General features: G+C 57.6%; 3 protein-coding genes across 10 annotated transcripts in view; 1 reads left to right on the plus strand and 2 right to left on the minus strand.

Annotated features, from left to right (window-relative positions):
* The window catches only part of WWP2 (WW domain containing E3 ubiquitin protein ligase 2), a 37551-nt gene extending 23225 nt beyond the window's left edge, over positions 1-14326 (minus strand). Inside the window, exons 1-6 of one of the 2 annotated variants that reach the window (XM_082062583.1) lie at positions 14160-14326; positions 11530-11613; positions 10713-10860; positions 10357-10475; positions 5294-5431; positions 4510-4606 (exon numbers count right to left, since the gene is read on the minus strand). In XM_082062583.1, the coding sequence (XP_081918709.1) occupies positions 4510-4606; positions 5294-5431; positions 10357-10475; positions 10713-10860; positions 11530-11613; positions 14160-14205 (632 nt within the window). In that variant the 5' untranslated portion in view covers positions 14206-14326. The other variant, XM_082062582.1, reaches the window with a different exon arrangement.
* Positions 14254-17319, plus strand: NOB1 (NIN1 (RPN12) binding protein 1 homolog). The gene is made up of 9 exons (XM_082062585.1): positions 14254-14388; positions 14501-14633; positions 14836-14969; positions 15040-15111; positions 15199-15336; positions 15434-15652; positions 15852-15949; positions 16067-16211; positions 16379-17319. The coding sequence occupies exons 1-9, from the start codon at positions 14311-14313 to the stop codon at positions 16646-16648; spliced, it is 1287 nt and encodes a 428-aa protein (XP_081918711.1). The 5' UTR covers positions 14254-14310; the 3' UTR covers positions 16649-17319.
* A 53-nt stretch (positions 17320-17372) lies between these two features.
* NFAT5 (nuclear factor of activated T cells 5) overlaps positions 17373-25610 on the minus strand; it is a 58182-nt gene continuing 49944 nt past the window's right edge. For all 7 annotated transcript variants that reach the window (XM_082062578.1, XM_082062575.1, XM_082062580.1 and 4 more), the window contains 2 exons: positions 24847-25093; positions 17373-23965 (listed from right to left, as the gene is read on the minus strand). In XM_082062578.1, coding sequence (XP_081918704.1) covers positions 24855-25093 — 239 coding nt within the window. In that variant the 3' untranslated portion in view covers positions 17373-23965; positions 24847-24854. The remainder of the gene's footprint in view (positions 23966-24846; positions 25094-25610) is intronic.

Consider the following 25610-nt stretch of genomic DNA (forward strand, 5'->3'; position numbering starts at 1 on the left):
AGATCCTGCGCCAGCACCAGCTCCTGCACTGCAGTGCCACGGCCAGCACCGGTGGGAACCCTCGTCATATCCCTGCGAAGCAACAAGCCCTGTGCAAAGCAGGTGAGGAAGGTGCCAATGTCCCCTGCTGCCGGGACAGCCCTGACCCTGCAGGGGGGAAACCAGCAGCTGGGAAAGACGGGAGCCCAAATCACAGCACAGGTTGCAAGCAGCGCAGATGCGGCTGCTCCAGCTCACAGAGGGGTCTTCTCTGTGCCACACTGGAGCTCCCTTGCCAGCGCGTCCCCTTCGCCACTCAGGGGCTGCCATGGCCAGGGCAGCCTGGCCTCCACGGGCAGTGCCTGCAGCAGCCCCGAGCAAACCTTCCCACCCCACCACCCGGCCCCTGCAGCAGCCCGAGGGCACGCATGGAAGGGCTGGGTTTCAGGTTTTTTGAGAAACCTGGTCACTGCTGCAAGCAAGGAGATGGACGGGGGACACTGCCATGTGGTGTTGGGGGCCAGGGGAGCAGAGGCAGAGCCCGGCCACCTCCACCCAGGATGGCAGCCGGGGCAGCGGCTGCAGGGATTGGGAAGTCGCCTTATCCCAGCCAAGTTCTCTCCTTAAAAGGTCAAAACCCACAGACTGTCCCCAGGTCTCAGGGCTGGAGCTGGGAGGGGACGGCAGCTTGGCAGCGACAGGGCACAGCGTCAGTCATGCCACCCTCGCCAGCTCCAGCGAGCCTCGGGTTCCTCCCACTCGCTCCGAAGTTCCTCCTGACACTGGGCAGAGGAAAGGCTGAGACCGGGAGGAGACACGGGAAAGCAGGAGACGGTGGCTGAAAATAGATCGGGTAAGAGCCACGGGCAGAGCAGCCTGTGAGCAGGAGCTGTTGAGACCACTTTGACCAGCCCGGGACCTTCCCAGGAGAGCAGCCCCATGCAGGGGCTCCTCGAGGGGTTCCTCGGATGGGGAACTGTCCCCACAAACCCCAGCTGCCCCCAGGACACCACTGTGTGTGGGGGATTTGCTGTGGCCACCGGCACCGGGGGACTCAGAGTGGCTGTGGGCACAGAATGGGCTCCTCTCCCCGGGTTTGGAGGAGCAGGTTGCCCCTCACTGCCTGGCCATGGGGCTCAGTGGGGCACACCGGCACCAGGACCTCCCAAAAGCTGCCCAGGACCCATGGCCACATAGTCACCCTCTGGTGAGGCCGGGAGGCAGCATAACCCCTAGCCCCGGCCAGAGGGGAGTGGGCAGATGGCACCGCGGGCAAGTGGCACCACCAGGAGCTGCCCCGTGGCACAGAAGGGACCTGGTCCCTGCCCTTCTCCACACAGATGAGCTAAGCGCTGCCCAGAGAGTTTTTAGAAACCAAAACAGGATGTTTCCAGGCTGCCAGGCGGCCGCACAGGGTGACCAGGCCTGAATTAGCCATCCTGCCGCCCAGCCCAGCCCAGCCCTCCCACGCGTGCTCCCATCTGGGCATTGTCTTTTAATAGACACCTGGACACAAACCCAGCAAGGCCATGCAAGCACAGCCGGGCTGGGAACAGGCTCTTAAAATAGGAGTGGGGAGAACACATGGCAGACTGGGGATGGGAACAGCCTCTCGTGGCCACACCGGAGGGACAGAGTGGGGTGTGCAGAGGGCAGCCCACCGCCACGACGGTCGGCAAGACCCGCTGTCCCCTGCCCACTGGGGACCTGGAGTGGCTGCTCCATGGTGTGCTCTGCCATTGTGTGCTCTGCCCATGGCTCCTCCTGGGCTGGAGGGCGGAGGGAGCAGACGGTGCCAAGGAGGAAAGCAGCATCAGCCAGGGTGACACCAACCTTCCATCTGCCCCCTCCTGCCAAGGCAGAGCCCCCTGGGCTGCAGGGGCTGATGTGGGCCCTGGGTATGGATGCAGGAACAGCCCCCTGGAGAGCCCCAGTGCTGTGGGGGCTCAGCTCCTGAAACATGGAGCCAAGAAATCCCCCACCCCTGCGCAGGGGGGGAGGCAGCCATGTTCGCTGCACCCAGCCCTCATGCCCGCAGCGCCGGGGACAAGTGGCACCCGGGTACCAGCCCCTGGAGCTGGGCAGGAGGAGCACTCCCTCACCCCACAGCAGCGGGATGTGCAGCCGAAGAGGTGTCTGGCTCCAAAATCACAAACCCAGTCAACTCCTGTCAACTCCTCCCTTCTCATTGTCCCAGACCCACCTCATGGCTCATTCTGTGGGGCACTGAGCAGCCCCCAGCTGCTCGGCAGCAGCGGACAGCATCCCTACATCTCTCCTGCCCGGGCCAGGGTTGCAGCTGCTGGCAGCTCCCCTGGTCTGTCCCGGTGCTGTGTGACACCAGAGGCCACGTGCCTGGGGACATCCTGCAGCCACCCGTGCGGCTTTGCAGCACAAGGGCTCTCAGGAAGGGAAACACTTTGTCTGAGTGCCCCGGAGGAGCATCTCCTGTCTGCTCTTGGGGACACTCGTGCCCGCTGCTGGGTGAGTGGTGACATCTGGAGACACACAGCAGAGAACACAGAGCTGCTGCACTGAAGAAACCACTTGGGTTTGCACGAGCTTGTGACAGGTGACAGCACTTTCCCATGGCTAGATCGACCTCTAGATCACGATGCCAGCTGCAGCCCCTGTACAGGACCAGGTAACTTTACTCCCTGCTGGCAGAGGGGCCCTTCAGCCACCACGAGACAAATGGGGACTGCAGCAACTCTCCTGGCACCCGCGGCACCAGCTCTCAGCTGGAACCTCTGAGCTCTGTTTTCTCTCCACACAGAGGGCTGTGGAATTTCACACCCCGTCACCAAGGTTAGCAGCAAATCCCAAGATGACATTTGTTCAGGAGAAGAAAGAGAAGCCCTGACCAAGCAGTTTCCCTCGAGGGGACAGTGTAGAAATAGCTGAGGGGCAAAGAATGACCCTTTTCTTTCCATCCTGCCTGTGAGCAAGTTTGCCAGCATCCATCACCAAGCCCGTGAAAATAAACACAGTGCTGTGTATAAACAGAGCAACCATCAAACAGCATTCCGTGTGCGAAGGACCTGTGCTCCCCTCTGGAGAAAGCAGCCACCACCACAGTGGGTCCGCACAGCAATGCTCTGCCCCACACAGCTGTACTACATCAAACCACGGAGTTATGTCCAGAACCACCCTAAACTGGGGGGAATCTAGGAGGAATTGAAAACTAGCTGGGATGTTTCCCGTACCAGAGCAGCCACAGGTTTCTGGTGACTGCAGGCACACCCAGCAGGTCCCCAAAGGTCCCCCAAAGGCAGAAGCACTGGCCTCACCACACTGATCTCACACACTCACAGGTCAAGATGACACCAGAACCCAGAACTACTTACAGATAACTGGAAAGCAGTTGAGCATCAGGAGTAAGCAGTTACGAGGCTGAGCCTTCCAAAACAGACTTTTCTTTGCTTTCTGGCACCAACTGGTATCTGCTGAGCAGCTACAAAGCCCAGCTCCAGTCAGGACACTGGGCACTCCCAGCCCTCAGGAGGCTTTAACACCGGGACAGTGGGACTCAAGAGGAGCAGCCACAACAAAAGGGCACGAACTGTGTTCAGCAACCTGCTCCCAATTTCCCACCCCACTCCCCCTTCAGGTGAGGGATGAACAGGTGAGGGATGAACACGTGATACGAAGGGCCAGGGTCACGTCTTAGAACTAAAAACATTTCTTCCCTTCACTCATCACTTGTATGTGCCTGGCAGCTGAAGAAGGAGCAGAAGAACTCGAGGTGTGGGGCTCATTGCTGAGTGTCCCCAAGACTGGGGACAGGCAGAGCCTTTCATCAGGCAGACGCTCCTCAGCAGAACATTTGCATGGGCTGCTGGGCCCCTGCCACGCTTTGGAAATATAAATAGGTGTTAAATTCAAGTCCATGTTGACAGTGTGACACATCTCTCAGTTACCACAGCTGCAAACGGAGCAGTGCTGAGCCGCTGCAGCCCGGCGAGAAGGCACGACCGGCCCCATGCCAGGCGCCGGGTGGCCTGGTGCCCAAGAGCCTCGTTTCCTTTGGAAGCAGCTGCTGTTTCCCTGCAGCTCTGCTCCGCCTGCTCCCTCTGTGCCTTCAGAAGAATCCGCCTGCAACCATCGCCCAGAGGGACATTCTGCTTCCTGGTTGGGCTCGAGGCAGGAGCTGGGGTCCCATAATCCCCAAACAGCCTGCTCACAGCTCACCCCACATCTCCCAGCAGACCCTTCCTTTGGCTGCCAGTAGAGCAACCAGCAGAAACTGTCTGGGCCAACACAGACCTGATATTCCTTGAGAAACAAGCACTTTACAAGAGGCACAGATCAGCCACACCCCGGCTGTGTGGCCACTGCCCAGCTCTGCTGTGCCCAGGTCGGTCAGTGTCCCCCTGCCCCACTTCTCCCGTGGGGGGCTTTGCTGGGGCTCACTGGAAGATGCGGAGCAGGTTCTGCTGCACAAGGATGACCCAAACACTTCCCCGCTGCCTCATGGCCACAGCAACACCGAGTAGCGGACAGATGGTGCTGCTAGCATGGGAGCCTTACCTGGGTCTGCTCCCAAAGCAGTTTGCGTTGGGAGGTTGGTGTCTGCCCTCCGTGGCCACAGCCACACTGCCGGGGTCCTGGCCAGGCACCTGGGACCCTGAACGGGCAAGAAAAAGTGGGTGAAGAAAATGACTGAGGCACCTATTTATTCCACCCTCCTTCCTGCCTCCCTCCTTCCAGAAAGGAGACCCAAAAGCTCAGCAGCCCTGTACATGACAGGACAGACCCACCGGCACACGAGGAGCCCCTGCCCTCATGCTCTCCTCCTCTCCCACTGCTGTGCAACAGGCTTCATCTCCCAGTGACGAAAAGAAGGAGCCGAGGGAAAGCAGCACACCAGCCTCTGCCCTGCACAGGCTCTGTCGCTCCTCAGGCAGCCCACACAGGTCAGACACCAGCCTGTGTCCCCGCACACCCTCTGCCACCGGGAGCCCTTTTCTGAGTGGTTCATTAAATACAGATGCCGCTTGCCCAGCCCAGGGGGGACAGCGAGGGAAGGGGCTGAGCTGCAGAGGTGGCTGTAGAGGGCCTGGGGAAGGGCCGCTCCCCTCACGCCGGGAGGGATGCACAGCATGAGCCTGTCGACACTCCTGCTCCTGCCCCACCACACAGTCACTGCCATGGGAGCCCGAGCACAAGCCCAGGGCTGTGCCTGGGGGAGGAGGCGGCTGCTGGCTCGGGGATCTCGCTCAGCGGTCTCAGGGGCTGCACTCCCAGCCCCAATCCTGTCCCCGCCGCATCAAGCCCAGAGCCGCCGCGTGCACATGGGGACAGGCGCGCTCACCCTCTGTCGTGGCGCTGCCATTAGGCAGAGTTCCCAGATCAACAGCTGGCCCGTCCAGGAAAATCGTCAGCTCTCCACCGGAGACAACGTTGCCTTTGTTCTCCATCTGCAGGTCCAGGGTCAGCTGCCTGTTCTCCACTGCGAGGGATGAGGGGATGTGGAGAAAGAGAACAGAAGTCACCACTCAGGATGCTGGCCGTGATGGCTCCATCACCCCAACTCCCCCATGGGACGGGACCTCAGCCTCCTGGTTCCCTCCAGGCCTCCCCATGCCCCCAAAGGACAACGTGCTGCTCCCTCAGGGCCACTTGTCCCAGCGAGCACCACCGGCATTGGACCCACACATAACAGGATCCACCAGCGTGGCCAGAAAACATGTGGCCAGCCACAGCATCAGCTCCCGAGAAAGACTCTCATCACCAGCCACTGCTGCCAAAGTGGGGTCCCTACGCGGGGAGAAGCCGCCCCGGGGCCCCCGGCTGCAGCACAGTCCAGACACCACGGATCCAGAGCTGGGGCTGCAGGGGACACCGGGGCAGGAAAGCTGAGGCATTTGCTGGTTTGGCACAACACATGAGGCAAGAAGGGTCCTATGTCAGGGTGACCACCAGGCAGGTGCCCGGGACATGAAGCTCATGGCCACATGCCCAAGGGTGCCTGCAGCCCTGGTCGGCTGCAGAGGAGCAAGCAGCAGCTCCCAGAGCCAGGAGATCCTCATGCCACCTAGAAAACCCAGGTACACAGCAAAGGAAAAGCCCAGGCACATCCCTGCATCCTCATCCCTGCGTTTCAGTTCCACCGAACTCAACCGGCACAAAGGGCTGCCCCAACTGCACAGAAACGCCATCCGCTCGCCTGAGCAGAAGCTTCTGGAGTGGGTGCCATGGGATGGGAGGCTCCTGAGGCAGCTGCCAGCTCCACTCCCCTCCCTCTCCAGCCAGTTTGGCTCCAGCAGCTCAGCGAGACTTTGCCAGGCCCAGCTCCACGCTCAGCTGGACACGGCGGCTTTGCTCAGGGGTAACAGCCCCAGAACGCAGCTCCTGTTCTCCCCTGGGCACGGAGTGAAGGGCTGCCCAGGTGGGGAGGGGAGCCAATGAGTCGCATGGTGCCGGGGCACCCAGCAGCTGCTCCAAGAGCCAGCGCCTGTCCTGCTCCACTGACACACACTGGCAGCCACAGCTCTGCCTCCGCGCGCCCCGGGACAGAACCCACCTCCTCCCAGCTCCTCCCAAGAGCTCCCTGCCACAGCACCGGAGGTGGCCCTAGAAGCCGCCAGCACCCAGCACAGCTGGAGCAGGGCACAGGGCCAGGAGGCTGCCTGCACTCCTCCCACTGCCCCACAACTGTGCACCCAAAAGCAGCCACCGCAGGGCTGCATCCCCAGGGCAATGGGAGGACCACACGGCAGGCAGGGCTCTGGCACGGCGGCAGCAGCGCCTGCCGGAGCCAGGAGGACCGAAACACCCGGCTCCACCACAGAAGGACAGACAAACTGGGCTGTGCCAGCCTGGGACACCGGCCCAGACACTTCCTGACTCATTTGCTCAAATAATATTTTTATTATACACAGATTGCTCATGACACAATGGCACCATTTTTTAGCAACCTGCTTTGTCCCAGCCCACTGTGGGGATGGGGTGCGGTACCTGCCAGTGGAACAGGAGGAGGATGGGGACACACTCCCCTCAGACCCCTTGTCCCATCTCCAGCTCTGGCATGAGACGCTGCTGGGGCGACCCCAACAGCACCCATGGCTCCCGGCTGCCAGCAGCAAGGACAGGGCTGCAGGGCCGGCTGTGCTTGTGGACCACAGGACAGTCTCAGGTTTTTGGTGGGAAGGAGGTCGGTGTCCTCTCAGTGCCCAGGACTGGGCACAGCACGGAGGCTGGAGCGCAGGACTGTCCCTTGTTACCCACTCATCATCAGACAAGGGGTTCTGCTAAGTCTGGCCTTACCCTTCTGCCTAAAGGAGCTGATCTCAGTTTGCTCCCAAGGGGAATCACTCTCACAGACCATTTAAAGAGCCCAAGATAGAAGACGCTACCAGGCACAGCCAAAAACCAGACCCCATTTCTCCCTGGCTGCTCCAAGCCACAGGAATTTGCATTTTCTCCAAGCCATGCGGAAGTTGCGCCCGGTCGCTCCAGGGGTCGCCTCCAAGCCCCTCCGGGAGCGGCCGGCAGCCGAGCGCGTCCCTCTCCCCGCCAGCGCCGCACAAGCCCCCATTGTGCGGGCGCCCAGCCGAGGGGCCGGCAGCGCGGGAGCAACGACAAGGTGTCTCCAAGTGGAGGATGTGAACATGAACCTCCCAGCCGGCTTCCTTCTCCCCCTCTCCAGCCCCTCCAGCTTTCTTAAAGAAAATAAACACCAGCAGAACCTTCCATTCACTGTCCCCGTCCAGCATGCGGGACGCACAAAGGGACATTGCTGCTGTACCAACAGAGGGTCCCCTGAACACAGAGCACAAAGGCTGCTGTGTCCCGTGGCAGCCAGAGTGTCAGAGGGATTATTATTATTTTGGGAGGCGGTCGGGGGGTGATTCGGTCCTGAATAAGGTCTCAGTTCAGCTACTTCCAGTGCCCCGCATGCAGCATCAGAGCTCCCATTTAGCAGAGGTGAGCTGGAATTCCCACCCAGCCCATTAAGCGGATTTACGGTTCCACGAAGCGGGACTGGGAGCAGCCAGCGTGATAACGGTCCCGCGCTGAGCCCAAACCCCCCGGGACCCCCAGGAGCCACCTGCATCTGACGTCCATGGGCACCAGGGAGCTGCTGGGGGGGGACGGGCAGCCCTTCCACCTCTCCTCTGGGTTGGGTGGCTTCATCTTCACACCCACAGCCAGGAAGATTTATGGACAGACAGACAGACAGACAGTGCCTCCTGCCCTCACAGCTCCCTAAATCCTCTGTGCAGTCCCATGGGGTGCAAAGGCCAGTTCCCATTCAAACAGCTCCAGGTGATCAAAGCTGTAGCCAACATCACTGCTCAAGAGCAGCTGGGACTGCCGCTTATTCACACAGGAGATCAGCAGATCCCCCGTGCTACCCCAAAAACCACGTGCTCCAGCCACAAACCTACTTGCCCCCATCGATCTGCAGAACAATCAAACCCCAGAGGCAGAGCCCTGCCCGGAGCTGCCCTGGCACTAGACAGAAAGGGCACGGCAGCAAATAACTTCAGCAAAGAACCGAGCCCTGTGGCTCCCTGTGGCCTCGGGCCCCCCAGAGCTCGGAACGGGCAGACAGGCAGCAGTCACCTCCCTGGGGCTCGACAAGCTAGGACTGGCTTAACCTTCGTGCATACCTGCAGCAAAAGGAATGACCGTGTTGTGGCTACTGTCCCTCCGGGAAGAAGCCAGGGGAAAGTTAAGCCCTTCCACAGTGACCCATAAACCGAGGAGGAACCTGGAGGTTCGAGGAAGGGAGATCTTACAGTCCAAGGTAAAATGTAAAAGTCGCCCCAGGCAGAGAAGCTTCGCTCCTGCTGCTGATGGAGCTTCAGCCACCAGCAGCTCATGGACAACTGTGTCCCACCATTTATCTGTCAGGTATAACCAGGAGGACACCCCAGCCTTCTAATTCTTTCCTCTGCACCCCCACAGCCCTGGGAGGGAAGACAGGATGGGAGGAGAAAGCCAAAAAGCCAAAGAGCCCACAGTCTCTGCCCAGGGGCAGCCAGTCGTCTGCGGAACAGCCTTGCAGGGCTCCAAGAAGCCAGTGGATGGGGTTCCTAGGGACATGGTTTAGTGACAGTGTTGGGTTAAGGGCTGGACTCGATGATCTTGAGGGTCGGTTCCAGCCAAAACGATCCTGTGACCTGGGCTGGGTGCAGAGAGCGGCCTGAAGGTGACCAGGGCACAGGGACAGCACGGAGGTCACAGTCCCAGCAGCTCCACAGGACACTCGGGATGTGGCACCCAAGGGTGGTGCAGGGTAGGCACAGTCCGACCCCCGCTACGACTTACTGGCTTGGGTGACAGGTTTTATGAGACTGGCCCAGCCGCCACGGAGCCGCCCACTGGACGGGTGTTTGCTGTCCCAGCTCCGAGCCCAGGCTGCCAGCGCCGGCTACCCCGGCAGCACCTTCCCACAGCACGGGGCAGGCTCTGCAGCTTTAAGAGTCCTCCCTCCCAGCCCACGGTGTCAAGGAAAAATCTGACACGTTTTTTCTGCTGAATGTTAACGGACAAGCTAGAACAGCCAGTTGCCTTTTCCATTCATTTTCCACACAGCCCCCTGGGACGCTCACTAATGAAAGAGCCGATTGTGCTCCTGGCAGCGGAGCAGGCAGGTAGAGCAGGAGCAGCAGCGGCTCCAGGAGCCCAGTTCAGCGCAGCACTCACACAGCTTGGGAAGAAAACGCTGCCCAGGAGGGTGCCCTTGGCAGGGACCCCATTGCAGTCTGTCCAACACAGCAGCCCGATGAGGCAGCCCAGCCCTGCAGCCCCGGGCAGATGCTCGGGCCCTCATGAGCTTTGCAAAGTGACATGGCTGCAGCACCACTTCCTGCGTTGGCCTTTGCCACCCTGGCAGGATGAGGTGCCACCCCAGGGCAGGGCCGCCTGCCCGTGCAGGGAGTGCCGCGGGGACACCAGCGCGGTTTCGCAGCCGGTAGTGCCAGGGGAAGCAGCTCACCCAGCCTCTGGCACGGGGAGAGGCTGAACCAGCCCTGTATCCCCCGGCACACGGGAGGCCCCTCTCTCCGCTCAATACCAGGTCTGTCTCCTGCGAGCGGTGGAGCTTTGCTTGGAAAAGACACAGCGAGCCTTTTCCAGCCCTGCGCGGCCCGGCCCTGAATGGCTGCCTTTATGCGGTAGCTGCCATCACGAGCCACACTCTGGCGACCACAAATGGCAGCACATAGCTAAGGGGTTTGTGTTTCCGCGCCGGCAGCAGCGCCCTGGCTAACAGAGGTACGGCTCCCGTCACGCCCCGGCCCAGCACACAACGGCACCTTGTTCCTTTCCCGGGGCCCGGCAGCCGCTGCGGCCACTGCCGCTCCCCCCGTGCGCGCCCTGGCCAGGCCGGGGCTGAGGGACCCGCGCAGTCCGGCTCATACGTACGTCTCCTGCCGCTCTTGAGGAGGCTGCCCAGGCTGACGGAGGCCGTGCCCAGCAGCTCGTTCCACAGGGTGTGGCAGCTCCACACCTTGAGGTCCAGGTGGCTCTGAGCCGTGACGTTCCTGCAGAGACCAGAGAAGGGACTGTCACCGTGGCTTCGCCCCTGCTCAGGGAGCAGGCAGTGTCAGGCCAGCGAGCGGAGGGAGGTGGGCATGGCCACGGGGCAGCGGGAGCCTCCCTCCCGCCACCCCCAGCCCCACTGTCCCTGGCAGTGTCCTTGTCTGGGGACCCTGGGGTCCACCCAGAGTCTGGGGCTATTCCTGGCACCAGCCCCAGGCTGGGGTGTCACAGGGACTCACAGGATGAGGATCTCGTTCCACAGCAGCTCAAAGCTCCCAATCTGCTTCCCCGTCTTCTTGGTCTCGCTGGGCAGCCCATCACCTGCCACCTCCACGTAGCAGTTCATCCGCGACGGGCGGCTGTGCACCTTGGGCTTCATGGACACCACTGGGCAGGCGACAGACGGGGGGTCAGGAAGCCGCGAGGGAGACCCTGTCCCCTGCCCCAACCACACACACCCCGGCACTGCCCGCTCAGGGTGACACGGCTCACCACAGAGTCAAACTGCTTTTGGGAGCGGGGGGCAGCGAGAAGCGATTCTCTTGATGGCAGCAATGGCCACATCCAGGTGGTCCTGTCACTGCCTGTGCCCAGCTTCACCCCCACCCAAGGCTGCAGGAGTGTCACAGTCTCCACAGACAGGACCCTGCCCCAGAGCTGTGGGTGAGGTGGGGGGGCAAGGGGGAGCCCCTGGGAAGAGGCACCCGCTGGGTTCGGCCCTGCCACCCCCAAGGCAGCAGCATCCTGGGCTGCAGGACACAGCGAGGATGCAGCTCCGGGAAACGTGGCTCCAAGGGACGCAGATCCGGGCGCCGGGAGCCATCTCGCGGCCACGGGAGCATCGAGGCGGCCCCAGAGCCACCTCCCAATGGAGAGGAGGTGCAGAGCCCAGTCAATGGCTGCTCCGCTCCCCTGGGCGCCCAGGGGACACAGGGCAGCACTGGCCACACCCAGCTTGGGATGCAGGCAGCGCACACGCCAGGACCAGATGCACCCAAAATCCGCAATCCCACCGCAGGTCCCGGGTCCCCCCTCCGGCCAGGCAGCAGGACCCACCTTTCACGGAGAGCTGGGACTTCTCGCAGGGTGGCCCGGCCCTGGCCCTGCTGGAGCTGGCAGCGGCCATGGCATCACCTCTAGCTGGAGGCAGAGAGAGAGGAGAAGCCTCAGCACCGTGCTGAGGAGCCAGGGCTGCAGGTCAGCCCCTCGGGGGTCCCAGAGCAGCCGCAGTGCAGCCGTTCCTGCGGGTGACCCACACAATGGGAGGTTCAACAATGGACAGGCACACACCTGGGACACACAGATATATCTCCCTCCTGATAAACCAGCCCTGCACCCAGGGAGAGAAGCTCCCCTCAGTGGCATTGCCAAGCTGAGTGGGGCAGCACTCAGGCCTCCAGATGCCCCGTTTGGGCTGCTGCAGCTCACCTTGAGCCAAAGGCCACAGCCAGTCACAGCGGCATGAGGACAGAGCTGTCCCCAGAGCCTCCCACAGACACACTGCCCTGCGCCTGGCAGAGAAGCCTCGGTTCATGAGTGGACAGCCTGGCCGTGACAAAAGGGACCCCCCTGGGAAGGCCAAGGCGGTGACACTGGCAGAACAGAGGACGGTCTGGCCACAGCACAGGGAAGCGGCTGCGTCCCGGGGCTCCTTGCTGCAGAATCCCACCAAAAAACCTGGTCCAATCTGCTCTAACACACTATGGAGGGGCTGGGAACCGCAGCTGCTCTGAATGCAGGAAACGGTCACACTCCAGAGCCAGCTGCAAGCACAAGCACTCACTGGGGCCCCGGTCACTGTCACCGCAAGGACAGCGCCTCCCCTGCCCCTTCTGCTGCAGCTGGCCCTAGAGTCACCCACTGGGGACAGAGCGCAGGCAGGCAGGACGCAAGCTGTAACACCCAAGGATGCTGGCAGAACACGTGGCGGACGCCGCTGCCGCAAGGACTGGCCACAGAGCGGGAGGGTGAGGTCACTGATCACGCCGAAGCACGAGGTGCTCGGGCTCGGAACACAGAGCCACCCACACACCCCTCCCAGCCCGCAGCAGCTGCCCTGCTCTGCCCTGGCTTGGGGGCTGCAGGGGACACACCAACGCGGGCACCCATGGTGCGTGCCAAGGTCCCAGGCCTGAGGGGCCGTGTTTGTGCAACCCCCGACATAGCGGGACAGACCGGAACATTTGCTGCCCACCCCCTGGTAGAAGCAAAGAGGAGACTCAATCCTGTCACGGGGGGTGAGGGCTCTGATGGGGGCAAACCCAACGCCATCCCCAGCCCCGAGCCCCCTGCCCACGCTGCCAACCCCTCCCTCCCCTGATCCGGGAGGGAAGGACATCAAGGGGATCAGAGCACCCCCAGCAGCTGTCCCACAGCCGGAGGAAGAGGAGGACGAAGAGGAGAGCGACAACGAGGGCTGGATAACACCCCCCACCTCCCCTGTCCCGCAGCACTCTCCTTCTCTCACTAGACCTCGCCGAGCTCCAGCTCAGAGCCAGGTTCCTTTCCAAATCCCCTCTCGTGACCCAGGGGCTCCGCTCTGCATCCCCTTCTCGGTACTTCTGGTACTCTGAGCTCAGGCCAGACCTGACCAGTGCTGGGACAATCCCCACCTCTGTCTAAAATCCTCGTTTGGTACCAGACCCGCCGCTTTCTTGGCTCTGTCAGATGGGGCTGGGGGCTGGTTAACACACTGACCTCCTCCCCTTGCAAGTGGGGTGAGCAGAGTTACTGAGGGAGATCTTCCACCTCGTGAACCACACTCATCATTACTACAGCTGCTCCTACTCCAGTTCTCCCAGCCCACAGATCAGCCCGGCCTTCCCTCAGGATACTGTTATCCCTCGTGTTTGTTGTGACTCCCCAGCTCCGCATCACCACTCATTTCATCAGTGCCATTAAGCAGGGACACAGGAACGCCCGGGGACAGTGTCCCCCGCGCCAGCCCAGGACCAGCCCCGGGAGCAGCTCAGGGCCCGGCAGGACCGGGTGCTCAGCCCCACGGCCGGGGGGTCTGGATCTCGCTCCTCCCCCCGCTCACGGCTGCAGCTTCTGCTCTTCTCCGGCCGCCACCACGGCCACGGCCCGCGATCCGGGGTTGTTAATCCCCGAGCGCTGCCCGTTCCAGAGCTGTCGCTCCCCGGCTCCGCGGCAGGAGAAGCCCGGGCCGAGCAGCCGGCTCCCCCGCGCTCGGGGAGGGCTGAGCCCCGGCCCGCCGGCCCCGGCCCGTCCCTCACATCTGGACTCTTCGCCCATTTGCTCTTTTTCCGATTCTGCACCGTTTCACCGCCACTTGCTTTAATCTCCCCGGCCCCGCCAAACGCCCCCGCGCAGAGCCCGGAGCTCGGTGCCGCTCCCCCGCTCTCCCTCTCCCACTCCCCGGTGCCGCTCACGCCGTTACCGAGTCCCTGTGCGCGGAGCGGGCCCGGCCGCCCCCTCACCCGGCTCACCCCTCACCCCCTTCGGGACCGAGGCTTCCCCGTCCCCACTTCCCCCGGGGTTTCCGCTGCCGCCGCCCAGGCCCCGGGGAAGCGGGCAGCCCTCCCGCCGGGCCTCACCGCACCGGGCCGGTACCGCTCCGGGGCGGGCAGAGCCCGCGGCCGAGCAGCTCCCGGGACGCCCCGCCCCCGGACGGGAGCGCCTGTAGGGCCCGGGAGGCCCCGAACCCCGCCCGGCACCCGAGTTACCGGCGGCCGCTCCGCTCCCGCTTCCGGCTCCAGCGCGCGCCGTCATGTGACACCCGCTCGTCACCTGACCGCGCCGCCCGGAAGCGCTCGCGCCGTGCTGCCGCTCCCAGCGGGCACCGCGGCGGCTACGGCAGCCGGGCCGGGCCGGGCCATGGGGCGCGCGGACATGGCGCGCGTGCCGCACGTGGTGGCCGATGCCGGCGCGTTCCTGAGCGCGGCCCCGCTGCAGGTACCGGACGCGGGACACGGGACGGGGGGGGCGGGGACACCGGGGCACGGGGACACCGGGCACGGGGACACCGGGCGGGGCGGGGACACCGGGCTGACGGCGCTGCCCGCAGGACATCGCGGAGAACCTGTACACCGTGCCCGAGGTGCTGGCCGAGATCCGCGACCGCCCGACGCGCCGCCGCCTCGCGGCCCTGCCCTGCGAGCTGCGGCTGCGCCGCCCGCGGCCCGACCTGCTGCGCCTCGGTGAGTACGGACCGGGGCACCGGCACCTCGGGATACCGGCACCGCGGGGCACCGGCACCTCGGGATACCGGCACCGCGGGGCACCGGCACCTCGGGATACCGGCACCGCGGGGCACCGGCACCTCGCGGGTGCCAGACCCGGGCCCTTGGGGGTACTGGTCTCCGAGAGGCCCGGCCCGACGGCCCCATTCCCGCCCCGCAGTGACCGAGTTCTCCAAGAAGACCGGGGACTACCCCAGCCTCTCGGCCGCCGACCTGCAGGTGCTGGCCCTCACCTGCCAGCTGCAGAGCGAGACCGACGGCCCCGGCTGCCTGCGCTGGGAGCCCCAGGACAAGGTAGGGGCCACCCCCGGGATGGGGCCCCGGCCTCCGGGCAGCCCTTCCAACCCCCCCGCTGCCTCCCCAGGTGCAGCTCAGCTCCACCCCGCGGCACCCCGAGGCCCCACTGCACGTCGCCGGCTTCCACCTGCCCGCCAAGGTGAGGGACAGCGACACGCAGCCCAGGGACAGGGACACGGCAGCCCAGGGGTCAGCACTGGAACCCCTGTCCTGTGTCCCCCAACAGCACAAGTCCCCAGGGAAGGGCCAGCGTCAGCCCAGCCCCGATGGCAGCACCGTCCCCTCTGAGAGCGATGAGTTCAGCTCCTTCCTGTACTGGCGAGTGCCTCTGCCCAGCATCGAGGAGGAGCTGCAGGAGCTGCTGGTGGGACCCGGAGCCTCCTGTCCCCGCTGTCCTTGCTGCCCTGGTCCCGACTGGGAGCGCAGCATGAGCTGTACCTGACTTGGCTTCTCCACCCCAGAAACCTCCGGCCTCCCCCATCAGCACAGAGACCGCTGAGGAGCAGCAGAGCTCTGAGGATGAGGCCAGTGCAGAGGAAGAGGAGGACGAAGAGGAGAGCGACAACGAGGGCTGGATAACACCCAGCAACCTCAAGCAGGCCCAGCAGGACATGGGGCACTGTGACACTGCGCCTGTTGGCATCCAAGTCGGCTGCGTCACCACAGACTTTGCCATGCAGGTGGGTGCTGGCGCCAGCCTCAGGACTGGGGGTGGGCTGGGGGCAGGTTCCTGTGTTACCCAAAGCTGCTTAAACCAGCACAATGAGACAGAGGAGCGTGTGGCTGCATCCCTTGGGTGGGGTGAGAGCAGCTTTGCGACAGCTCCTTTTACCAGGCAGCCCCAGTTCACACATCCTGCTTTCTCTCTCCTCGCTGCAGAACGTGCTGCTGCAGATGGGCCTCCACGTGCTGGCGGTGAACGGGCGGCTGATCCGCCAGGCCAGGAGCTACATCCTGCGCTGCCACGGCTGCTTCAAGTGAGTGTGTGCGTGTGGAGCGGCGCTGCCCTCGGCGCGGGGCTGGGTGCAGGATCCTGCTGCTGTGCTCCCCACCCAGGGAGCAGTAACGCCCCCCGCTCTGGCCCTGTCTTGCAGAACCACTTCAGACATGACCAAGGTTTTCTGTCCCCACTGCGGTAACAAGACCCTGAAGAAGGTCGCAGTGAGTGTCAGCGAGGACGGGAGCCTCCACATGCATTTCTCCCGCAACCCCAAGGTGCTGAACCCCCGAGGGCTCAGGGTGAGTGGCTGTGCGTGACGAGCTGGGCGGCTGCTGCTGGCACGGGGGCCTGGCCTGGGATCTGCTCTGCATGTGCTCAGTTCTCCAGAGGCCTGTGCTCACCTTGAGGTTCCTCTGAGTGCGAGTTGCCCCTGAAGCGAGTTTAACAACCTCTTTTCTCCTGGCAGTACCCGCTGCCGGCACCGAGGGGAGGGAAGCACGCCAACAACCCCCACCTGGTGGAAGACCAGCCCTTCCCGCAGCAGCGGCTGTCCCGCAAGGCCAGGCAGAAAACCAACGTCTTCGACCCTGACTACATCGCCGGGGTCTCGCCCTTCGCAGAAAACGACGTCTACAGCCGCGCCGCCAACCTGCAGATCCGGGACGCGGCCCTGGGCGCTGGCAGGAGGCGCCTGAACCCCAATGCCGTGACAAAGAAGTTTGTGAAGAGGAGGTGAAGGGCGGGACAGGGCCCTTGGCAGCCAGCGCTGCCAGGGACCATCTGCCCAGGCCTTGCCAGGCGCTGCCTGACACAGGACGGCTCGCGGAGCCACCCTGGGCAGGAGCTGGACCTTTCCTTCCATGGTTCTCTGGTGCCTGAAGAGCAGCTGGGACTGGGGGTGACAGTTGTTGGGTTTGGGGAGGCTCTGACCCTGCCAGAATGGGAGAACCTGGCTGAGGTAGGGGCTGCGTTGCTAATAAACACAAAACCGCAGCACTGTGGCTCAGGCTTGTTTCTGCAGCCACCGGTGCCAGCTCGCAGGCCGGGGTTTGCCTTCCTGAGATGAGGAGGGTGTCACAGGGTGTTCTGTCCTGTGGTGCTAACGAGGGGGGTGGATAATGAGCTGGCGGCAGGGGGTTGTTTGTCCCGCTGCAGCACAGACACGTCTGGCCAGGGATGCCTAGGGCTGAAAGGGCAGGTGCTGGGCAAAAGCCATTGTATGAATCTTTCCTGGTAACGCGTTCTGCCCGGCTCTCGGGGTAACTCCAGTGTTTCTTCTGACCTGTTGTAAGACACGGTGCCGTTTCTCGCAGAGCAGCTCCAGCGCCGGCTCTGCCGTCCCCGCGTCCCCGGCGCCGGGTGCTCCCCAGGGCTTCGTTCCAGACTGAACAACAGACACTTTCCCCCGGCAGAGAGAAGATGCCCTTGAAAAAAACACAACAAGACTTTACACTGCAAAATGAAAACTTTCATTGTTTTATTCTTGACTGCGGCTGTTTACAGAAATATAGTTGCGAGTATACAAATGTCCCAATAGAAGCAAAATATTTTTATTTTTTAATATTCAACAAGTTATCACAGGATAGCTAAAAACATAGATGCAAATGAAATATCCCCTCATAGAACAAACTGAAAACACTGGGAATCAGTGCTTCGAAACCCCCCACTACGAAAGCCGTATACACAGAAACGCACAAAGGAATATCTGGTGCTACTTCCACATGGCAGACGGTGAAGAGCAGCTCAGCGGTGGAGCAGGCGCTTGGCAGCACATGGCAGAAAGGCGGGCGAGCTGCTCGCACACGCAGCTACTGACAGAGGTAGAAAGCTCTGCTCTGATCGTGTTTGGAGCTTACTCATTAAGAATGAGCACAATGTAAATATCTAATAGTGTCCAGAATTTGAAAAAAGCTTTGGGAATACTGTGGGTGACTAAGCATGGGACATATTCCCAGCTCTGACAGCCAGATGGGTCCCTCTCAAAGCCCCGAGACAGCAACATCCCCATGGGGACCCCCCCTGCACGGGAACACAGGGCCAGAGCGTCCCCGTCACCCCACGGGGCAGTTCCAGGACTGCACAGATGTGACCCAAACACGGAACCCTTTGCTAATCCAAACCCCCCACCCCGCAGGGACGTTTTCCAGCGGCTGTGCCGGGTGTCGCAGCTGAAGTCTGAACCCAGCGCTCGTGTCAGCGCACGTCCCACCGCAAACAGGGGATCCTCACACCCCTGGTCCCGCCCGCCTGAGCGCTGTGGGGCAACAGCAGCAGCTCACCAGCAGTAACCACAGCAGCTCCGGCTCCGCGGAGCTCAGACCCGCCAGGGCTGCGGCACAGGGCTCTGATCCAGCCTGGCCCACCACAGTAGGTCCATCATTGCCTAATGCCTGACTTGGCACGAAGAGTCATGGTGGACAAAATCCACGATCTGGAATTCTTGTAGAGTCTAATTTCTCAGACAATCTGTAAGGAATCAGTACAAGTCGGGGCAGGGCTCCTCATGGCTAGAAACCGAGGAGAGCTGGCACCAGCTTTCAAGGAGAATTTCCTGGACAGTGACTGTTACAGTACAAAGTCAGCTAAAAACAAAAAAATCAGGATGCCTGCCTTTATGAGAACGAGGAACGACAGGTTAAGCTTCACCTTCCCGATCCAAACCAACCCAGCGGAGCAGCAGCCAGCATCCTTTGCTGATTATATAACTGATTAATATGCTGATTAATAACACGCACAGAGAGCGACCCCACCACTGCCCGTCTGCGGGAGCTGGGGGGCACTGGGAACGGGGGGCAGCGCTGGGGCCTCGGCCACGGCCACCCCTTCTACCCTTCTGCTAACACACCTGCAATCATCATAAAAAAAGATATAAAAATACAAAAGTGTTATCTGTTTTCAGCCCACGGGTATTAGTGACGTTCACAAGCAGGGCAAGTTTCTGGAGCAATGGTACCAACAGCAGCACACGTACAGTACTGAACGGCGTCCATACAACTGCTTTACTACAAAACCTTGGTAAATAACCTCATACTAAGGAGATGCTCTATTGTTTCAGGTTTATAAAAATGTAAATATAACAGTATTATATGTGTCTACTAGTTATTTATATATAATAGATATATGATCCTCTATATACATATATAACCCTAGAATATACAGGCATTGCATATTTACAGACTGTAAGAAAGAAAATGGCCGTGTGACCCCTCGGAGCCCAGAGCCACCAGCGACCATTCCGAGGACACTTGTGCAGTTTATCTGCTGCCGCGTTTCCTCGTCTCCAAAGCACATTCACCCGTTTCCAGCAGGGATCCTGCGCCGGGTTCCCAGCCCGCGGCGGCGCAGACCTGACCGGCCAGGGGGCTCCTGTCCCATTCAACTGGCAGAATTGGTCTGAATACGAACACAGAGTGCTCACCATCTATCCCGAAAAACCCCAAAGTAACACAAAAGCCACAAACAAAGCACCTCAGTACCAATTTCCTTTTAGCTCCCACGATAACAGAGCTGCCACCAGGCCCTCTGAACATAAGCAGCACTTCTTCCTTGAAGAAGTTTTGTGCTAACGAAAAGCCAACAGTGCTGGATGTTTCCGCCCACGGGCCGAGCGGAGCAGCCCCGTTCAACCCGGGACAGACCCCGCAGGGCCCAGAGCCACGAGACCCAAAACCCGACAGCAAAATCCTGTTCTAACCCTTAACGAACCGTCACACGCGTGTGCACACACACACGTACCCTCGGGGAACCACCTCTGGCTGCCTTAGCCCTTTCCCACTACTCAGTGATTTAAACTACATTTAAGACGAACGCAAGCTGCTGATTCATCCGGCGTTCTGAGGAATCTGGAGCAGAAAATCTGTTCAGACGTTTTCTTTTTTAAAACTACATCCTAAATCAAAACCACAACAGCCACTTTAAAAAAATTCCATTTCTCTAAGGTAGGGGAATGTTCACTGATAGAGCTGCCCAGACCCTCAATATTTCCAGTACAAAAACCTGCCCAAGTTACAAACAATTAACTGTTCATACTTTAGTCTACGTCAAAACTAAATAGGAAGTAACCACCCTGTCAGTAATTAAAGGTAATTATAATAAAAGGTTGGTGATTAAATACCCACTTTGAAACAGAAAAGCTGAAACTACTTGAAATATTTTTCTATTAAAGTAACAGCAAAGCATTTGACTTGAATAATGGCTGAAAGATCCGGCAGTGAAGAGGCCATTAACAACACCACGTGAACTTGCTAATTAAGCACGAAGCTCCAATCACTTCCTGCCAGAGGAGATGTTCAGCTGAGAGCTCATAGGTGTTATTCACATGACTTCTGAATATATATTAGCAGGGTATAAGCACCCTAGAGATGTGCGCCAAAGCCACGCCTGGGGATTTAACCTGGATCCAACCTGGCTGTTGTGGGACCCGCCGTGCCCGGCACTGCCCGGCACACGCAGCTGGGGGCACAGCTTGGTTTTGGTAAGGAGACTCAGATTTAACGATGCTTTTAAGAGGGAGCTTCAGCCACAGGAAAAAACCTTTAGAAACCGCATCCCAAACACACAGCTCTGCCGTTTCTCATTTTTCACCAAGCTGTATCTTCTCTAGTTAACCGCTGCTTCGTGGATTTGACAGTAACTCGCTCTTTACAATGATGTTAAATGTGGAGACACCGATACCTCAGTCTGACCTCCTCAAGCCGAGCGGAGCAGATGCCACACGGCAGCCCCTCTGCAGCAAAGTGCTCTGGAGCAGGGGCAACCGCGGGGATTAAAACAACAAAAGCAGCAGAGTAAGCTCCAATTATCAACTACTTAAATCACCAAAGGACATGTTCAGGACTCTGATCAAATCCAGATGTGGCTCACGCTGCTGTTGGTCTTTCTGCCATGGAATCCTGCAGCCCGTCGTGAGCCCGTGACGGGTTTATGCGCCCGCAGCAGCCGTCTGCGAGCAGCACCGATCCACCACTGAGCAAGCTCTTCATTCGTAAGACAAATACTTTTTGTAACCAAATCACATGTTCAAAGTGTTGTACATTTACACATTGACCTAAAATGAACAAGATAAATTTAACACAAGGTGTCATCCAGAAGTGAAAAATGTGATAGTACAGCCCTTTTTATTTTTTTTTTTATTATTATTGTTTTTTCTTTTTACACTTTTTTATTCCCCTTCTTTTCATAAGCGACCTAAAATCCGCAGACAGTTCAAACATACCCTTCCCCTGGAGCTGTCTTGGGTAAAGTTCTCTCTTGGACACCCACCTTGTTAAATGGAGAATTGGTCCCTGGTCACTTGGCACTGACAGCACCTCGACGTGAGGATAAACCCTTCGAACAACACAACAGGAGCAGCACACAGCCAAGTTCTCATTCCTATTTCTGTGTATGAGGGCCCCGGGTGGCACCGCCAGCTTGTTCTGGGACTGCCATCCTGCAAAAGCCACCAGTTCGCTCTGGAGTAACCAGCTGTCGACTGCCAGCACCCCCTGGAAGTCGTTTCGGTCCATAATTCTGAGTCTTCTACAAAGCCTCATCTAACGTTTAGTCAACGCTGCAAGATTGCTGTTTGCATGTCATGAACCATAACAGGATTGCGTTAATATTTTGTCTTAGCAGAAGAAAAAGAGGAAAAAAAAAAAAATCACAGAAAGAAAAAATATGGTTCAGGGTTACAAAGCAGCTCTGGACATTATGAAGCAGGAAATTCTTTTTCTCATGATTAAAATTTTAAACATTTTAGCATAATCATAAATTAAGAGTTAAAACACAGAGGCGCTAATAATAAAATATTAAATAGACAATGATAGTGGATAAAAGCTGAATGGCTCATTCTGAATGAAACCCCATTATCTTCTACATGCCTAAACGCCTACGGGTTTCCTTCCTAGCTCACACTGCTGAGGGACAGACGCATCAAAACACACAGAGAAGCTTCTCGTAGCTGGAACGATAAACTGCCTGATGGAATGGCGAGAGATGAACAAGTTATTTATGTTGCAAAAAGTACTTAAATACTCAATAAAGACATAACAAACCCCACCCCACCCCACTGTTATCAGACGCCACGTTGTGGTAGAACATCAGACAAACTCACAAATTTACCACAAAAATGTGTGGCAAAAAGAATATTTTATATATATGTATATATATAAATTTTTATATTTATGCCAATGTACTCACTCAGTACAAGTAGCAAAATAGTATACCATTTCCTAAATACAAAATATAGCTTTCCAAAAAAATGAAACACACATTAGATATAAACCATCCAAAACTTGAACGATTGAAAACTGTATTCAAAATTAAATGACCCAGAGCAGGTCTCTTTCTGAAAAGTTCCCTTCATATCGGCAAGAAGCCTTACTACTGAAAACGTAATTCAATGCCTCTCAATGAGAGAGAGAAAGAGAGACAGAAAGAGCAAGTGAACGTTATGACAGACGGACAAACAGGAAAATCCATTAAAACGAACAAAAACTCTACACGGCTCAACTAAGCACACAAGGGAAGGGAAAAACACACAGTAAACAGACTAGAGTAACTTAAAAACCATTTACAGACCGTTATTTCAAATAACAAAAATGAAGAAGGACATGATACCGACTACACCCTACCAAGGCATGGCAGCCACCGGCGCGAGCTGCTCCGCTCCAACCGCAGCAACAGCTCCCAAACGGGGAGATATCACCAACTGTCCGAGAGTCGGAGCACCCAGAAAATGCACATGCCTCACAAGACAACTGCGTGGTCTGGAGTGGGTTGGTTTTACATTCTGTAACATTTTTTCAATTGAGACATGACAAACCAGACTTGGGGGACTGTTGGTAGGGAAAAAAAAAAATCACTTCAAAGCTGCAATGAGCTCAATGTGCTACAAAGACGCAACAGCCCAGGATGAAGTGACATTTTCAAGAATGCTTAAAAATGATGTAATTTGCCCCCTACTTGGAGTAGAGCCAAGCTGAAGATTTCCACCAGTAACAGCTGGAAAATGCCCAGCTAAGGGGGAGTGCTGCATTCAGAAGGTGCTGGGGAAAGTGCCTCCTCTCTCCTTAATCCTGGATTGTTTGTCAAAGCTCCCACTGACTAAGCAACTGAATGCCACAGATTCCTAAAAGCTGCTTCTGATGTTCAAAGCCAGTAGGATATTTATGTCTTTTTTTAAAAAACACAGTATGAAACTGAGGGAGAGAAAAGGAAAACTATGAGAAGAATGAAAGGGAGAACGCAGGTCTGAGAACGGATAACGCAGCCTGAGCGGGTTCTAACCCACACGGGCCATGCGGTTCTTTCCTCAGCCAGGCAGAACGGTTCTTCCAAGCTGAAGGTATTTTAAAGGGTAAGATTTTAAGAGCAAAATTTAAGGGAAAGTTCCCCTTCATTTCTTCATGCTGTTGGAGCCACCAAACCCTCGCTCTATGTACAGTAAAAGATGTGGAAAACCGTTAGTCACATTCTCTGATGGGAAGCCCCCACCTCTGGCTATCTACGGTAGAAAGCAATTCTCTGCTTATTTATTACAGTTATCAATATTTTCACTGCCATCTACTGTAATTAATACATTGCAGTGTTAGCTTTCCCACTCGACTGTAAAACACACAGTCCCTTCCCTTGCTGACAGCTACGAGTCACGGCTCATGTCACAGGCATTTGATGTTTCTGCTTCACAAGCTTTTCTGGTCAAAAGAAGGGATGTGAAGAAGGAAGAGGAGGGGAAAAAAAAAAGTAAACATGGTAACACGTATTACCTTCTAACATCAATAATAACTGACCAGATATGCTTTAAATTAAAAGAGCACCCCACTGTCAATGCGGTTTAGGAGTATGGTAACAGTACAACCCCACAAGCATAGCTTTTCAGTGTTATTGGCACTACAAATCCCAAATACTGCGGGCACAGCCCAAGGTGCCAGACGCTGCACTTGGCCACGTGTGTGCTCTTTAGAGAAGAGGGTCGCTTTCTGACAGAAGCAATTGGTTCCACAAAGCCTAATCCAGAGTTGGAAGGTCTGAGAGGATCTGGGAAATCATCACTTTTTTCTTCACAGAACTTCTGCAGAAAAAAATAAGCAAAAAAAAGTTAGGCATGACTAGCAAAAGTCATTCTCTTACTTCTATGCAGCTCCTCCGTCTTGCAAGTGCAGGCATGGAGTTACAGGCAGGTATTGGAATGCAGAACTCTTCCATAGAGCATGATTACTCGCCTTCCACTTTTTTTTATTGTTAACATTCATAACTTCATATACAAAACAGTTTAGATTAGAAAATTAACTGTATCACTTAAGTGAAGCTTGCGGGGGATTTAGGATGGCAACACATTTAACTAGAGCCAGGCTACACACTACAGCCAACACGGGATTCCAGAGCCCCCGGTTCCTGGGCTGGTCTGCACTGAAGCCCCCCTCCCCTCTGCCGAGGCACCTTCCAGGCACAGGACACTTCCCACAACAGCTGAGCGCGCAGCTCGTTTTTAACCAAGGCTCGGCCTACCACACACTCTCAACAGCCCCCATTATCCTACCCTACCTTGTTTTCACATTACATTATTGCAACCCAGGGGGCAACTTCAGACTGGTACAGACCTGAGGTGTTATTTACTCGATAAGCCTTAAGTTTTTAGCTACACTCATATTTCATAACACCTTTATCTGCCAAGCTGTCATTGATCTACTCTCCTTCCTAATAAGGTCCTAGACTGTGACAGCAGATGACAAAACACACAGCAATTGAACAAGATGCATTTTCAACCAGCTGTTTCATACAAATTCTGACCTCTGACTGGTTTTAATAACTCAGCTCTAGTCACTGGTTTATCTTCTCAGCTCAGCAGTACTGGTATTTCAGCTGATCCTAGAGCACGGTGATACACACCGAAGCAAAGACCAAAAGCATGCATGGCAGGAAAGAACCCCAAACCCCCAACACCCAACTTACTTGACTAATTAAAACGAGCCAGCCATGTTGTTCCCCTGGTTTTGCAAGGACACGAGCAGATCTCCTATTTTCTCCATGTTCTGGTTGGTTGCCATGGCTGAGGGCAGCGGAGGGGTCTCAGAGATCTGCTGGGAGAGCAGCGTGGGCACGGCCGCCTGTGCCTCGCTCTGCGCCTGCCCGGCCTGCCCCATGGCCATCAGCTCCTCCGGCAGTGCCGCCGGCCCCGACGGCAGCAGCTGCCCGCAGTCTGCAACACAGGCAGGGAGGAACAAAGGAGCGTTTAAATCAGGTTAATACATGCAGCGAAGCAGCCAGCGTCTTTGCATCCATCCATATAGCCTATCAACTGTGTAAGAAAGTTGCAGGTGCTTTTGTTCCCGTGGACACCTTTGCTCCCCACTCCTCAAGGTACAAGTTCAAGGTGCATATAGTAAATATATAGACTCTGTATCATGACTGAACACCACTAACACCCCAACCAGAGGACAATACTAGTCAGAAGAAAGACAAAACGTATGGCATAAGGGTTGAGTATGCCCATCCTTTGTCTTTACTAATTACAGATGCATCTTTTTCGGTTCAGCCAAGGCACCCACCAGCTCCTTCCATTTTAACAATACATATGCAAGTAATAGATATTATATCTAATATTTCTCTATAAATATAGACAAAATTCTAAGATTATTTTGTCACATTAATCCTAATAAGAAGACCAACAGATATTTAAACTAAAAGTTCTCAAGCAAAATCAGCAACATAAGTGT

This window comes from Streptopelia decaocto (assembly GCF_964273445.1).
Source record: "Streptopelia decaocto genome assembly, chromosome: 11".
In the NCBI taxonomy this organism is placed as follows: Eukaryota; Metazoa; Chordata; class Aves; order Columbiformes; family Columbidae; genus Streptopelia; species Streptopelia decaocto.

Excerpts from the sequence above, each read along its gene's own strand:
- NOB1 (XM_082062585.1), top strand. The coding sequence starts at position 14,311 with ATGGGGCGCGCGGACATGGCGCGCGTGCCGCACGTGGTGGCCGATGCC. Across the intron at positions 14,389-14,500 it reads TGAGCGCGGCCCCGCTGCAG|GACATCGCGGAGAACCTGTA; the intron begins GTACCGGACGCG and ends CGCTGCCCGCAG. Across the intron at positions 14,634-14,835 it reads GCCCGACCTGCTGCGCCTCG|TGACCGAGTTCTCCAAGAAG; the intron begins GTGAGTACGGAC and ends CCCGCCCCGCAG.